We start from the raw sequence: 14,797 nt of genomic DNA, 5'->3' as shown, positions 1-14,797 counted from the left end.
TATCCCTCTCTCTTTCTCTCCCCCCTCTCCCCCCCTTTCCCTCTCTCTTTCTCTCTCTCCCTCTCTCTTTCTCTCCCCCCTCTCCCCCCTTTCCCTCTCCCCCCCCAGGCCGGCAGCGATGTTTTAAAACAGCCGCGCCGTTTGCGAGCTAACTCCTGAGGTGCGGAAGTTCGCCTTTGGCGTTTGGGCCACTCGGAATGTGAAATTCAAAACAGCGTTCGGATCCCCCCACCCCCAGCAGAAGCCAAGGACCCCCAGAGTGGGGCGGCAGGGGAGGCGACCGCCTCTCCACTCACCAAGTGCCGGGATACGAGGAGAAGAGCCGGGCTGGCTTACTTTCCTTCCTTCCCGCGCTGATGCAGAGCCACTCGAACAAAGCGTCACGCCCCCCTGACGCTTTTGGCAGCAAAAGAGCCCAGCGTCGCTTCGGAAGCCGCCGAAAGCATCAGAGGGGCGCGACGCTTTGTTCGAGTGGCTCTGCATCAGCGCGGGAAGGAAGGAAAGTAAGCCAGCCCGGCTCTTCTCGGCTCGTATCGCGGAGAGGGGCGGCATACAAATCCAAGTAATAAATAAAATAAAATAAAAAAATGTCTCTCCTCTCCCAGCTCTTATCTCGAGTAGCTCTTAAGTCGAGCAGCTCTTATGTCGGGGTTCCACTGTATACAATTTTACATGCTAATCACTTTCTAGAGAAAAAATGAATATTTTATAAAATAATAAAACTGTTGAACAACTATAAAAGGCAAACCCGTTCATAGAAACCAATTTTTCATCAGACTAACTAAATAAATGTCACAATGCAAACTCTACTCATAACTATATGTACATAATGTACAAAACGAGTAACACAACCTCACTACCAGTATATTTCTTCCATCTTTTGTCCCTGCTTGGCACTCCAGAATGGCCATGGTAAAAAGTTGTAACAATATATATATATATATATTTATTTATTCCCATATTCTTCACTGTGTTCCCAAACCTCAGGAAATATTGCTTCAAAATTTCCAGAAACTAAACATCTCTAGCATAAAGGTTTTCACAAGTAATCTAGATTGTGGATTTCATTTGATAAAAATTGGAAAATAGAAACATGCTATTTTAGCTATCATCACTTTATATCCTGTGTATGAAAATCAACATTTATTATTTGTACCAGGCTAATTTTACACTGGACATTACAAAAATGTAGTGGCCACTGTAAATAATAATTAATAATAATAATTTATTAGATTTGTATGCCGCCCCTCTCCGAAGACCTAGTTATAAATAATAAATAATCATTTTATCTTTTACAAAAATGTAAATAAACAACAACCCAGTGTTTCCTCAAAATTCTAATGCCCCTCCATAGTCAACATTTAAAAGAATTTTTCTGTACCGTTCTGACATGAACAACTGTTTTCGTGCATATCTATTCATAGCATTAAACTAGCCTTGACAAAGGTATGGTTTTGCACATTACTGACCTTAAGCAAAATAATACAAGGAAGGAAACCTGAAAATAAATGTTAACATAAAAAAATGACACCAAGAGATTTGCAAGTCACAAATAAGGGGATAAGTGGGTTATAATTGACAGATCATTGCCAATATACTGTATATATTTGAATTTGAAATTCTCCTTTTTGTACAGGTGGTTCTCAAATTACGACAACAATTGGGACCAGAACTTTTGTTGCCCAAAAATGCAATAATAAACCATGACCACATCATATAACAATCCCTTCAGAATTGGCTGCCACTGTTAACTGAATCCTACAGTGGTTAGGCAAGGCAACTTCCTGTTAGATTCCGTCAATGGGAAGCCAGTAGGAAATTTCATATCAGATAGGAGAGAATTGGGGGGGGGGGCACAAGGATGCAGGGGAAGTTCAGGGAGCTTGTGTGGAAGTGCCCAAGAGGTCAATGCAAGGCAAGACACTAGGGAGTGTGTGCAGGTGGCAGAGACTTACCCCAATGACTTGCAATCTTCCCTACTGGCTCCCCCATTGATTTTCTGGACAAACTGGCATGGAAGGTTTCAAATGATGATCAAGTGACTGGTCATAAAGGCAAATGGATTGCCAAGCATCAAGATTCACGAGAATTATTAGTATCACTTTATAAAACCTTGGTAAAGCCATGTCTGGAATATTACATCGAGTTTTGGTCACCACATTATAAAAAGGATATTGAGACTTTGGGAAAAGTGCAGAAAAGAGCAACAAAGATGATTAGGGGCCTAGAGACTAAAACAGGGGTATCCAACCCCAACCCATGGTCCACTACTGAGCCTTGAGTCTTTTAGAACCAGGTGCATATCTATTTGCATGAGCAGCAAATCTGGAATGGTTGGAGAACTAAATCACGTGAAGAACGACTGCATGAATTGGGTTATATCTAGTGTAGTGAAAAGAAGGACCATGGGTGGTATGATAGGGGTGTTCCAATATTTGACGGTCTGCCACAAAGAAAGGGAAGGGGGGTCAATTGATTTTCCAAAGCATCTGAAGGCAGGATAAGAAATAAGGGATGGAAACTAATCAAGGAAAGAAGCCACCTAGAACTAAAGAGAAATGTCATAACAGTGAGAATGGCTTGCCTTCAGAAGTTGTGGGTGCTTCATCCCTGGATGCTTTTAAGAAGAGACTGGACAGCCACTTGTCTGAATTGGTATAGCTTGAGCAGGGAGTTGAACTAAAAGACCTCCAGTCCAAGGTCTCTTCCAATTCTATTATTCTGTATTCTGTAAGATCAAGATCATACGATCACAGGGGTGCTGCAACAGCCCTAACCTCAGGGCCTGGTCATAAATTGTAAGTCAAGGCCTACCTGTACAACAAAACAAACCTGGGCTACTCACACTCATATATTCTTTGAATATATTATTTTACATCCAGCCCTTCTAGACCAAATATTGTCAAAGAATGCAGCTGTGAGAGCAATCATCGGCTTCCCTAAGTATGCCCATGTTACACCAACACTCCGCAGTCTGCATTGGTTGCCGATCAGTTTCTGGTCACAATTCAAAGTGTTGGTTATGACCTATAAAGCCCTTCATGGCATCGGACCAGAATATCTCTGGGACTGCCTTCTGCTGCACGAATCCCAGCGACCAGTTAGGTCCCATAGAGTTGGCCTTCTCCGGGTCACGTCGACTAAACAATGTCATTTGGCGGGACCCAGGGGAAGAGCCTTCTCTGTGGCGGCCTCGACCCTCTGGAACCAGTTCCCCCAGAGATCCCAATTGCCCCCACCCTCCTTGCCTTTCGTAAGCTCCTTAAAACCCACCTCTGTCATCAGGCATGGGGGAATTGAGATACTCCTTTCCCCCCAGGCCTATAAAAGTTATGCATGGTATATTTGTCTGTATGTTTGGTTTTTAATAAGGGTTTCTTAGTTATTTTAAATATTAGATTTCTCATATGCTGTTTTATTATTGTTGTTAGCTGCCCCGAGTCTATGGAGAGGGGCGGCATACAAATCAAATCAATCAATCAATCAATCTATCAATCAATACCTTCCTTAGAGAAGGCAGACAGAGTCCAGGGGATATTTGAAGAACCCTTTCTTTTACACAGTTTATTGCTGCAATAATCCACCTTTCCCCAACTTTCATTATACGGGTAGTCTTTGTTCCACAACTGCCTTGTTTAGCAACGATTCATAGTTTTGATAATGCTGAAAAAATAAGTTTATAACTTGTTCTCACACTTATGTCACAGCACACCGACTGTCATGTGATTAAGATTCAAGCACTTCACAACCAGTAGTAGGTATTTACAACTCTTATAATGTTCCATGATTATGGGATAGCCATGAGCATGTTTCACAGCTGGATTCTGACAAGCAAAGTCAGTGGAGAAGATGGCAGTAAAATTGCAAGCTGTGGTTACATGAGGTCTTCCTTAATAATCATGGGTGATTTGTTTAACAACTGCAGGACAAATGAGGTTTTAAATCCAGCAGGGTCACGTCATGTTTTGCACAACAACATCATCACATAGCAACAGAGTTCATGGTCCCTATTGTGGTTCTTATGTGTGGTTCTTACCTGTATTGTTGTCATTGTTCATTTTATTGATTCTGGATTTTTAGGAGTAGTATCGGGGTGAAATGCTCCTAATTTGGCTGTGCTTTTCAGTTGTTGGAAAGCAGGTCGTGAAGGCAGCACAAGGCTCCGCCTACCCACCTGGATGCCGCCATTTGGGTTCTTTTACTCTCTGCACATACACAGAGGGTAAAATAATCCAAATGGTGTAATCCAGGCAGATGGGTGGAGCCTCGTGCTGCCTTTGCCACCGGCTCTCTGACAACCAGGTTACCTCCAGGACCACCTTCTTCTGCATGAGTCCTAGCGCCTGATCAGGTCCCACAGAGCTGCCCTTCTCCAGGTCCCATCAGCTAGACCAGTGTTTTTCAACCAGTGTGCCGCGGCACACTAGTGTGCCGTGAGACATGGTCAGGTGTGCCGCGAAGCTCAGAGAGAGAAAGAAAGAGAGAGAGAGAGAGAGAGAAAGCAAGAAAGAAAACAAGAGAGAGAGAAAGAAAGAGAGAGAGAAAGAAAGAGAGAGAGAAAGAAAACAAGAGAGAAAGAAAGAAAGAAAGGGAGAGAGAAAGAAAGAAAGAGAGAGAAAGAGGGAAAGAAAGAGAGAGAAAAAGAAAGAAAGCAAGAGAGAGAAAAAGAAAACAAGAGAGAGAGAGAAAGAGAGAGAGAAAGAAAAGAGAGAGAGAGAAAGCAAGAGAGAGAAAGAGAACAAGAGAGAGAGCAAGAGAGAGAGCAAGAGAGAGAGCAAGAGAGAGAAAGAAAGAAAGAGAGAGAGAGGAAGGGATAGTGGGAGAGAGAAAGACATAGAGGGAGGAAGGGAGGGAGAAAGAGAGCAAAAAAGAGGAAGGAAGGAAGGAAGGAAGAAAGAGGGATGGAGAGAGAGAAAAAAGAAGGGAGAGAAAGAGGGAGGGAGAGAGAAATAGAGCGAAAGGGAGGAAGAGAGAGAAAAAAATATTGTCCAAACTTTTTTTAGCCCCCCCCCCCAATGTGCCCCAGGGTTTTGTAAATGTAAAAAATGTGCCATGGCTCAAAAAAGGTTGAAAATCACTGAGCTAGACAATGCTGTTTGGCGGGACCTAGGGGAAGAACTTTCTCTGTAGGGGCCCCGGCCCTCTGGAATCAGCTTCCCCCGGAGATTCACACTGCCCCCACCCTCCTCACCTTCCGTAAAAAATTAAAGACCTATTTATGCTGCTAGGCTTGGGGCCATTACACCTTAGGCCCTGTCCGACGAATGTAGTATGTTTCGATGTGTGACCGTTTCACAGCAGTCGCCTAAGACCATGGAAAAAGACAAATTTCCCATGGTGTTAGGAACTAAAGCTTCTATTCTGGCACCTTGGAACGTATTTTTACAATCTGACCAATCAGGTATTTACAGTGGGGGTGTCGCTCTGACCTTCCTGCCAATCAGCTTAAAGTTCTGTTGGGAGAATTGGCGCTAGACTTATGATTTGGGGTCACCACAACACGAGGAACTGTACCAAGGGGTTGCAGCATTAGAAAGTTTGAGAACCACTACTAGAGCAAGCCAGTATGGTAGATCAGGGCAGTTGTAATCAAAAAACATTGAAGCCCACATTGTCCACCCCTGTTCTAAAGAAAGCCTTCTGGTTTTATAAGGATACACAGTCCTCGACTTAGCGACTGTTCAAAGTTACAATCGACTTCCCAGGGCCACATACGACACAGATTTAAAATTCTGACCTCCAAGCGCCTCTTCCCGTGATCACATGATCACACGGGTGATCAGTCTGCATCTCTTGCTGTTCGGCATATGCAAACTCACTGATAAAAGAACGGAACATCTCCAGAACATTTTTGATTCTTCTCCCCATGATGTACACTCAGACCATGCCTTTCTGAGGGCAGTTAGTTAGTTAGTTAGTTAGTTAGTTAGTTAGTTAGTTAGTTAGTTAGGTTAGTTAGTTTGCTTGGTAGGTTAGTTAGGTTAGTTAGTTAGGTTAGTTAGTTAGGTTAGTTAGTTAGGTTAGTTAGTTAGGTTAGTTAGTTGGTTGGTTGGTTGGTTGGTTGGTTAGTTAGTCAGTTAGCTAGTTAGTTCATTCATTCATTCATTCATTTGACTTCTATGCTGCCCAATCCTGAAGGACTCGGGGCGGCTTACAACAATATAAAATACAAAAACAGTAAAAAAAGAAGTCAAATATGGAATTTGAGTTATAAAACTTTAATTGAAAGCCATAATAAACATAATAGTACTTTCCAAAAGCAAACTCTGTTCATTATGAGTTTGCAACGTTCTACAGCCAGTCCTCAACTGACAGCCATTCGTTTTGTGATGCTTGAATTTACAACTGCACTGAAAAAAGAGACTTATGAAGAGTTGTCACACTTAAGACCATGGCAGCTTCCCCATAGCCGCACCATAAAAGTGTAAGCATTTGGCAAACAGCATGTACTTATGATAGTTGCAGCCAGGGGTGGATTCCCATTACTGCCGTTACCGGTATGCTACGCACACAGCTTCAGTTATCTTGCGTGCGTCCCCAGTGTGTTTTTGTTTCTGCACAAAAAATCTTGTGAGGAGACATGTGCGCATATGAGATTTCAGCTATTTTTTTGCTTCTGTGCATGCATGATTCACTTAACAACCATGGCAAAAAAAGGTCGTAAAATGGGCTGTGACTCACTTAACCTTGCTTAGCAATACAACTTTTGGGTTCTGTTGTTGTCCTAAGTCGAGGACTACCTGTATGCCTGAACTTTTTAGGTTGTAACTTTAAAACATTTAAGAACATTATCAAAGAAAAACAAAACATTACAGTATAAATTAGTTACCTGCTGGTGGCTTTATAAAAGGCGGTGGAATTAACGGTACAATAATGGGTACATTGCTATGTTCTTTTGATCCTGCTGGTGAATCTGAAATTCCATTTCCCGTGGTAAGCCCTGGATAGTTTGTGTTTATATGGTACGGTGACATAATACTGTCTTCAGGTAATTTTGTTTTTGGCAAAGAATTTTCTGTAAAGGAAAAATAATTAATTTTAAAATATATTTCAGCTTTTGATCAGAGATGATATATTTATCTTTTGCCAACTTGATTAACAATTGAGCAGCTAATATACTCTTATTTAGACAAAACTTGGTATGACAGGTTTGCAGGATGAACCCATTTTGTAGTTTAATATATCAGTAATCTTTCCAAAACTGCACTTAGTGATAAAGTGCTCAAATACAATAGGAAGCATAATTCAGATCGCACAAGACTATAATCAGTTTTTAAAACTAACAGCATCTAAACACAATCATAAACTTCATTAATCTTGCCCAATTCTACGCTTTTAGTGTGAAGTCCCAAAGCTAAATGGGACAAGATCAACATTTTATAATAATATTATGTAGATATTATTTAAATACTGCATTAAAATGTAGATGCTCTATTTACAACAATTTAAGATATACAGTAGTACCTCTACTTAAGAATGCCCCTACTTACGAACTTTTCTAGATAAGAACTGGGTGTTCAAGATTTTTTGGCCTCTTCTCAAGAACCATTTTCCACTTACAAACCCGAGTGTCCGAAACTGTAACCTGAAAAGGCAGGGAGAAGTCTCCATGGGGCCTCTCTAGGAATCTCCTGAGAGGAAACAGGACCGGAAAAGGAGGGGAGAAGCCTCCATGGGGCCTCTCTAGGAATCTCCTGGGAGGAAACAGGACCGGAAAAGGAGGGGAGAAGCCTCCATGGGGCCTCTCTAGGAATCTCCTGAGAGGAAACAGGACCGGAAAAGGCAGGGAGAAGTCTCCATGGGGCCTCTCTAGGAATCTCCTGAGAGGAAACAGGACCGGAAAAGGAGGGGAGAAGCCTCCATGGGGCCTCTCTAGGAATCTCCTGGGAGGAAACAGGACCGGAAAAGGAGGGGAGAAGCCTCCATGGGGCCTCTCTAGGAATCTCCTGGGAGGAAACAGGACCGGAAAAGGAGGGGAGAAGCCTCCATGGGGCCTCTCTATGAATCTCCTGGGAGGAAAAAAGGGCCTCCAACCTCCCTGTGGTTTCCCCAATTGCACGCCTTATTTGTTTTTACATTGATTCCTATGGGGAAAATTGCTTCTTCTTACAAACTTTTCTACTTAAGAACCTGGTCACAGAACAAATTAAGTTTGTAAGTAGAGGTGGACACATGTATGTGGACACATGTATGTGGACACATGTATGTGGACACATTCAGTATCCACATATTATCAAGACACGTAACTGAAGTATTTTACTTCAGTCATGTGTCTTCATAACAACTGCAAAGTGTATCTTACTAATGTGAAATATGCCTATTTTAACATAATAGTAAATGTTTACCAAGACAGCTGACAAGCATCAATAAGGAAAAACAATTATTCAGCCTTTGCGTTCAGATAGAACAGTCAACCAAATTCTAAGAAACTTGTTTTCATGACTTAGCAGTTATGCTAGTCACTAGCAGCTAGTGCATTTTTCAAGTCTCTTAACTTGATTCCTCCAGTCAGCAGTGATTAAATACTATAAAGCAGGAATCAGCATTTCCCAACTTGAGTGACCTTGGGATGTGTGGTCTTCAGTTTCTAAATCGAGTGGCCATGCTGGCTAGGGAATTCTGGGAGATGAAGTCCATAAATCATCAGTTGATCAGGATGAAAAACGCTGCTGTTGATAAAATCTCTGATTTTGTCACTTTTAAAATTAAACATCTTGGAAATGATACGTATTTGATTCTCTAATATTAAAGAGAACATAACCTAATATTTAGAGAAGGAAGAAATTTCCTTAAGAAGTCAAGGACAGTCATATTTTGCTAAAATGGAGAATTTAGTGGACAGTAGAGGAATGTAAAAAATAAGAAAATCAACCCCACCTCCCCAGATGATTGGAGTTTATTAAAAACCATAATAATAGCTCAGAGAAAATGCCTACTGTAGGGCAGGAAAAGTGCAACCCGGTGCAAGAGATCACACACATGTATAATGAGTTGTGTCAAGAAAGCTATTAGAGAAGACTTGCGCTAATGGGGAGCAAAGTCACCCAAATTTATAAAAATAAATCCTTGGAAAAGATTCTGAGCAGCATACTGTTCAGCTTTAAGATCAGTAATTTACAAATATATCAGAAGCAAAAAAGCTGGGTGCAGAGATGACAGATAAAGATATATAAAGTAGAATTAAAACGAGATGAACAGAAAATGTTCACTAAGGAGGACACAGAGTTGTCTGATACCTGACCTGATGTTTTCACAAAGTTGAGTCAGATGAACTGTGGGAAATAGGGACAAGATAAGTTTTATACTTTAATGATCTTAATAACATGGGAATGACAAGATGAGCTTTAGATCTTAATGACAATGTGAAAAGAAACAAGTCAGCAGATGTAGATGCTATACATCTGAGTATCATATTACATTGCATACACTTCCAATCTACCATATTACATTGGTAAATCAGCAATGTAATATTTTGGTTGCATTCTGTAATGCAACCAAATATTACATTGCAGGCCTTTAATAAATAAATAAATGAAAAAGTTATACTCCTAATATAATAAGGCTATCAGAACTAGAATATAAAAATTATGGATGACAGCATATAAAATTCTAAGCAGTATTTATGCAGATTTTTGTAGTCCCGATTTGGAATCTCAATAAATTTCTATTATCAATTTTTAAAAAGTGTTCCTGATAATTGTAAAACTAGCTAGCATGTGTTATGAATAGAGTGGTACCTTTACTTAAGAACTTAATTCGTTCTGAGACCAGGTTCTTAAGTAGAAAAGTTTTTAAGTGGAAGCAATTTTTCCCATAGGAATCAATGTAAAAGCAAATAACGTGTGCAAACCCATTAGGAAAGAAATAAAAGCTCTGAATTTGGGTGGGAGGAGGAGGAGGAAGAGGAGGAGGAGGACAGTCGTTGCTGAAGGAAGGTGAGGTGAGGGGAATCAAAAAAATCCAAAACTTTAAGGTTTAAAAAAAAAGAGGGACTCTGAGACGGCGAGGAGGAGCACACCTCCCATACACCCGGCACAAGGCTGCCTCTCATACACTGCGCCAGAGAGAGAAACCCAGAGGGAATGACAGGAAACTGGCCAGACCTTCATGCCGCTCTCAAATTTCTTGGGAAATTTTTCTGGGCTCTGGTTGTTAAGTAGAAAATGGTTCTTAAGAAGAGGTAAAAAAATCTTGAACACCCGGTTCTTATCTAGAAAAGTTCTTAAGTAGAGGCGTTCTTAAGTAGAGGCACCACTGTATATTGTTGAGAACACCATATACAAACTGACATCCATTCATATCCGCATATATGTACTTGAAAATATGTCCCACTGTTCCGAACAGATGAAAGATTATCCCATTCCATATGACAGAAAATGCGCACACATGTACACATACGTGTACACAGACACACACACACCATTCAAACACCATGTAAAAAATTTTGGAAGGAAGCTTTAATTGTTCCTCTATGTCATACTGTCTCTCCACTATTAACAGAAACACACAATGAGCAATCTTTTCTCTATTTCCCCATGCATACATAGTCTCATTGCTAATTATAATATTTTTCAAGTGCTAAAATAGGACTCTTCAGAAATCTTCTCAGAACTGGTAGTTTTAGCAGTTGAACTGGAAGATACATTAAAAGCGCTGTATGATCAATCATAGAATTTGCTCATAGTAGTTGCCAAAGCGATTAGTAAAAAGGACTGAGTTGCCTACCAATATTAACTATATTTTAAGAAGAGGCAAGTGGCTGGTGGCAAAATAATTATTCTAGGATCATAGGTTACAACTTAGAACACACCAATACCAGTTAAGAAATAAAGCAAAGAGCAATATATTCAGTTTTCAGTGAAGGGTAAATGTGGTTTATCATACATACTGATCTCAGGTTAGGGTTTAATTGTCTAGACTGTACATAATTCAGGAGTGTGTTAATGCAAGCTAAAGCATCGCTCCTCAATGGATTAAAAGAGCCACAAGTCTCATGCAGCTGCTTTAAAGGTCATCAGCTGTATCTCCATGTATGTTGGGAAAATGTGATTGAAAAGATTGGCGATGTGATCTATAGGCTAGATCTTTCTCTCCTATAATGGTATATTTAAGATGTTTTGGAAGATCACGGTAGGGTTTATAATATTATGCACAATAGTTTTACCACATTAATTCAGAATCCTATTTGAGGTTGCATTGCTGTCAATACAGGAACCAAAAATGAAAGGCATCAAAAGCAAAAGTAATTTTGCTCAATCCTCCTTTCAAATTTTATGAACTCAGTTCTCCCATAGCCTCAATTCTTCAGGAGATAATAAACTATTATTTGTTTCAGGCTTAAAATATACTGTATACGTAATTAATAACCAATCAATACACTAAAATATAAGGCAGGTAAGTAATAAGCTGACAATTAAATATGAAGCAATAACACACAGTGTATGAATTTAGCAAATTATTCAATTCAAAAGAAAAACAGACAGGCAATTCAAGGAAAAACACATTGAATTCAAATGAGGAAAGGATAAAGCAGGAATTTAGAAAGTAACAAAGCTTTCAAAAAGTTGTTCATTCAGTATTTCAATATCTTGTCACAACAAAGGCAGACAGAATTTTTGAGATTTCCTGCCATCAAAAAGAGAAAGAGAATTTGACAAGTGGTAAGGTTTATATACACTCAGAGGGGGGGACGCCTTTTTCACAGAAATTGCTTTATTTGATAATGGGAAATAGATACCGTATTTTTTGGAATATAAAACGCACCAGAACATAAGACGCACCTTAGTTTTTCTGAAGGACAATTTAAAGGACAGGAACAAATCACCTAATAAAATGGTGGCATATGCTGTTATAGTATCACAGATCGTGATCTATATCAGTGTTTCCCAACCTTTTTTGAGCCGCGGCACATTATTCATATTTTCAAAATCCTGGGGAACACTGAACGGGGGGATGGGGGGCGGGGCGCGGGGGGGCTAAAGAAAAGTTTGGACAAAAAAATATCTCTTCCTCCATTTCACTCTATTTCTCCCTCCCTCTTTCTCTCTCTTCCTTCCTTCCCTTCTTTCTCTCTCTCCCTCCCTCTTTCCTTTCTATCTCTCCCTCCCTCTTTCCTTTCCATCTCTCCCTCCCTCTTTCCTCCCTCCCTCTTTCCTTTCTATCCTTCTCTCCATCCCTTAGCGGCGGCAAAGAAGAAGGAAGGCAGGCTGCAGAGGGCACCGAGGACAAGAGCGCTTGCTCGCTCCCTCGCCCTCTGACTTTCCTCCCTCGCTGCTGAAGGGACGAGCACGGGCACGAGCGCGCACGCGGGCCTGTTGCAAGAAGTTTTTGTTTGGTTTTTTTTCCCTTCCCCCGGCTCACGGGAGAGAGAGAGAGAGAAAGAAAGAGCGCAGCCAGGGAAAGCGGCCTCGAGCTGAGTGCGAACTGCAGGATGCGGCAAAGGACTCCTTACCAACCAAAAAGGGGGTGGGGGTGGTGAAGGCAAAGCCTGGGAGGCGGGGAAGGGAAGAGCGGGAGACCCCCAGACAGAACGGCTGAGGGGAAGGAAAGACGGAAGGAAGGAGGGATTGAGAAGCGAAGCCAGGGAGGGCTGAGAGAAAAGGGGAGCGGCGAGAGAGAGAGAGGGGTGGGGCGGGTATTCCCGAAACGGACGGAGAAAGCCCTCTCTCGCAGCGAAAGCGCTCCCAGCCAGGGGGCTGCGAGAGAGGGCATTCTCCGTCCGTTTCGGGAAAGCCCGCCCCGGCACCGGCAGCGCCCCGCCCAGCTGGAGCTTCCCTAGGAGCTCCGTGGCACACCTGGCTGTGTCTCGCGGCACACTAGTGTGCCGCGGCACACCGGTTGGGAAACACTGATCTATATTAATTCTTCCAAAGAATTCAATGGAGACTGAAGTATTTCTTTCCCTTCCCCGATTGTATTATATAGCCATAATTTTTTAAAAAAATATTCCACGGCCAATTACAATGAAACTACATCAATAAATAATCTATAAATCAAGATCAAGGAAGACTCTCCAGGCTAGATTTTCTGTAATGATGGTAATAATGCTAATGATAATGAAAGATAATTAAAGCAAGAATATAATTGAAAATATATGTGTGCATACAATAAAGAACTCCCCCTTGCTGTAGTTCAAATAAAAATAAAAATTGCAGCAATATAAGTTTTCTTCTTTACCTATCATGATCTCCTTTCTCCCTTAGTGGCTATTGTTTTAAAGGGGAAAAACAAGATTTATATTATATATTAATATATAGAGAAAAGTTCACGGCTTAAAGACTCAGGGCAGCCCACAAAAACCATGAATTGCAACTCCCAAAGATCTCCAGAAATAGTTACCATTGATACTTAATTTTTAATAACAGTAGCACTTAGACTTATATACCACTTCATAGTGCTTTTACAGCTCTCTCTGAGCAGTTTAGAATCAGCATATTGCCCCCAACAATCTGGGTTCTCATTTTACCCACCTCGGAAGGAGGGAAGGCTGAGTCAACCTTGAGCCTGGTGAGATTTAAACTGGTGAACTGGATCCGTAAAAGGAAGTTAATTTCATGACTAGACTATATTATAAAATCATTTAAGACATTAGGCTATAAACTAGGACACTGTGAGTTCTAGCCCCACCTGAAGCACAAAGCCAGTTGGAAGACTTTGAGTCAGTCACGTTCTCTCAACTCTAGGAAGGAGGCAATGGCAAACCACTTCTCAAAACCTGCAGAGATTTGTCCAGACTTTCTCCAATAATTCAGACATAATTAAATGGAACAAAACAAAACAAAACTACTTTTTGGTTTGTTCTATCCAGTATTGGGATATGCATTTCTCTCTCACTGAAAATTATTCAATAATTATATGCAACTCTAAACTTCGAGTTATGTTATTGGGAATGAATCACTTCATCTTGTCTAGAAGTAAACATTTGCATTTCAAATTAAAAATAAACACAAAGAATTAAGAAAAACAAAACAGTTTTCTTTTTAAAACTCTTCCAGAAAGCCACCCTCAAAATTCCAGACATCCAAACTAACATTCAAAGGAAATTCAATTCAATTCAACTCTTCTACAATTTAAGATGTTAGGACAATGTGGGATTCAAAGGAGATGCAATAATAATACTCAGCCAAAACTAAACAAATTATATTGTGGTTTAGTGCAATGCTTGTTTTTATCATTATCTCCATCTCTCTCCTCCTTTCTTTTCATCCCTGTTAAATGTTTTTCCATAGTGTCTCGTAAGGTTTGTTATATGCACTTCATATCTCCTGCTGTGTGCTGTGTGCTACTGTTCAGAGTAAAAAATCCCTACTCCCCTGGGCAAAAAAGGACATTCCCCAGGGTCATGTGTCCCCTCTGGTACCACTCCACGCCCGCTCCACTATTTGAGAAACACTTGTCTAAGTTAACACTGGTTTTGTTTTAAGATGAGGTTGCAGGTTTCTAGTAAAAGTTTAGGCACAACTGAGATGTGTTGGCTTTTTCTCCTGATTTTTGTCAGTACCCACTGGAATTATAGTGTCTTGGAGTTGATTATATGAGGAAGAAAATTGCTGTTGTCTTGCAGACCCATGGTTACTATCCTTTGCTCCTTCTTTTATGTGCTAGAAGACACCAACATGAACACATGTGAGGCCATCTCTAAGACTCTAAAGTAGAATTCCCCCTACCCTGTTTCCCCGATAGTAAGACACCCCCGATTGTAAGACGTATCGGGGGTTTCAGGGGGGTCGGCTAATATAAGCCGTACCCCAAAAGTAAGACATATGTCTTACTTTCGGGGAAACACGGGGGTATTGCC

General features: G+C 40.9%; 1 protein-coding gene across 2 annotated transcripts in view; it reads right to left on the bottom strand.

Moving 5' to 3' along the window:
• SOBP (sine oculis binding protein homolog) overlaps positions 1 to 14,797 on the bottom strand; it is a 209,049-nt gene that overhangs the window by 148,536 nt on the left and 45,716 nt on the right. For both annotated transcript variants that reach the window (XM_070733306.1, XM_070733307.1), the window contains exon 3: positions 6,830 to 7,015. In XM_070733306.1, coding sequence (XP_070589407.1) covers positions 6,830 to 7,015 — 186 coding nt within the window. The remainder of the gene's footprint in view (positions 1 to 6,829; positions 7,016 to 14,797) is intronic.

This window comes from Erythrolamprus reginae, chromosome 1, assembly GCF_031021105.1.
Source record: "Erythrolamprus reginae isolate rEryReg1 chromosome 1, rEryReg1.hap1, whole genome shotgun sequence".
In the NCBI taxonomy this organism is placed as follows: Eukaryota; Metazoa; Chordata; class Lepidosauria; order Squamata; family Dipsadidae; genus Erythrolamprus; species Erythrolamprus reginae.
The sequence above is the reverse complement of the archived record's forward strand: the minus strand, read 5'-3'. Positions and strand labels throughout refer to the sequence as shown.